General features: G+C 30.1%; 1 protein-coding gene across 1 annotated transcript; it reads left to right on the plus strand.

Moving 5' to 3' along the window:
• Positions 1 to 590: 590 nt before the first annotated feature.
• On the plus strand, positions 591 to 1,196 carry LOC124912838 (metalloendoproteinase 5-MMP-like). Its single transcript, XM_047453482.1, has one exon. The coding sequence runs from the start codon at positions 591 to 593 to the stop codon at positions 1,194 to 1,196; it is 606 nt and encodes a 201-aa protein (XP_047309438.1).
• Positions 1,197 to 2,100: the final 904 nt, after the last annotated feature.

Consider the following 2,100-nt stretch of genomic DNA (forward strand, 5'->3'; position numbering starts at 1 on the left):
CACAAAGACTTGTATTTTTATTTTTCTTAATTATATATACAAATAATAGTAATATATATACCCTTAATTGATCGAATACAATTTTTTGAGGGGTGAAATTTTAGTTATAATTATCCCTTCACACTTTTTTTTTCTTCTAATTGTGTCCCTAAATAAAGTTTATACTTAAGATTAAAACAATCTTTTGATCTAAAAATGTGTATAAAATGCATTGAAACAAAATCAAGAATTCCCAAATCAAATGACAAACATGAAAGAAAAAACATGTATTCTCTCGTTGGTCTTTTTCTTTGCCTTGTTTCTAGTTGTGGAGGCATCATCTTTTAATGGTAAAACATTATTAGCCTCCAAATTTGTTAAACATATATTTATTGGGCTCTAAAAAATGTGACAAAGTTGAGGGAGTTGACCAAGTCAGAAATTATCTTTCCAAATACGGTTATTTCGGTCCCTCCAAGGTCCAAACCAATCTTGTCACGTCACATGACTCCAATGTCTTTGATCAAGGTATGGAAAAAGCCGTTAAGAAATTTCAACACTTTTTTAATCTCAATGTTTCAGGAATTTTAGACGAGAAAACATTGTCACTGATGGTGAATCCTCAGTATGGCTTCCCTGATTTGGTTAGTGGAAGTTTCATCAAGGACGGGGTAAAGTTAGTTCGGGACCCCTTTATAGGTGGTTCGTATTATGAGCTTGGAAGTTCAAAGTTTTCTAGTCTATACCTAACATGGGCCTTACCACTCATAACGAAGCCACTCATTGTTAATTGCACTGTTTCTGCGCTTCGTAAATGGGCATCTCAGGGTGTGCCGTTCAATTTTGTAAGAATTTATGACATTTTGGAAGCTGATATTAAAATAAGTTTTGTTAGTGGCGACCACGGGGATGGTTTACCATTCAATGGGAAACATGGACCTTTCGGTCATGGACTTCCTCCGCCTACGGGAATCCTCCATTTAAACGAAGACATTCCGTGGGCGATGGGAGCAGTGCCTGGGACAGTGGACATTGAAACAGTTGTGTTACATATGCTAGGACACGTCCTTGGTCTTAGTCATAGTAATGTTAGTTCTGCAGTAATGTGGGCACATATGCAATGGGGGTTGATCAAAAGAGACTTAGATCCTGATGACATTGTCGGAATTAGGACATTGTATGGTTATCGTGATCGTCCCCGCCACCGCGCCTTCTAGTTGGATTTTTTATTCTCGCAAAATAATACTTTGTTTGTTTAATTTGGCATCATGAATAAAATAAATAATATTTTTCTTATAAATATATATTGAACTTTTGGTTACTTTTAATCAAATATAATAATAATAAAAAAAATCTATTAGATAGAGCTAGCTAGCTAGGGTTTACAAAATTATCCGAACGATTGATCTGTCAAAATCTGAATTATCCGGCCCTAATCTAAATGTTAAAAGAATAATTTAATCACAACCAATTAAACGTAAGTTATGTTTAAACTGACTAATAATTAAATATAAAACATAATTAATAAAATGTAGTCACGGCCTACCATTCTAAACAAATATAAGAATTAAGTATTTAACATCATATGTGCCAATTTATTTTGAATCAAAAAATCAAAGATTGGGTATTTATTTATTAGCATTATATAGTCTAGTACAAGGATGTGAAAATTGAAAGTTTACTTAAAAAAATTGTAAATTCATAAAATTTATAATTTATTTAAAATCGTAAAAGTTTAATTTGAAAATATTAATTATGTATTATTATTATTTATATATACAATTAAGTATTTTATACCTAACTAATTAAATTTTTTTATATATTTAAATATAAAATAACACTAAAATTAATTATATTAATTTACTTATTTGAATAAATAAAAAAATTAATTTATAAATATAATTTTTTTTAATGTAAAATAAAATTAAATCACAAAATTGAAATTATTTATAAACTCGTAAAATTTTATTATCGTAAATTTAAAATTTACCTATTTAAGATCTTACTTAAAATCAAACTCGTTATCTTCTCTTCTAGTCTATCGAAAATAAAGAGCTTGATATCTCCAGCACCTTTGAGAGGTCTTGGGTTCGAGCCCGTCAGACGGCAAATTCTGCGTCT

This window comes from Impatiens glandulifera, chromosome 8 (genome assembly GCF_907164915.1).
Source record: "Impatiens glandulifera chromosome 8, dImpGla2.1, whole genome shotgun sequence".
In the NCBI taxonomy this organism is placed as follows: domain Eukaryota; kingdom Viridiplantae; phylum Streptophyta; class Magnoliopsida; order Ericales; family Balsaminaceae; genus Impatiens; species Impatiens glandulifera.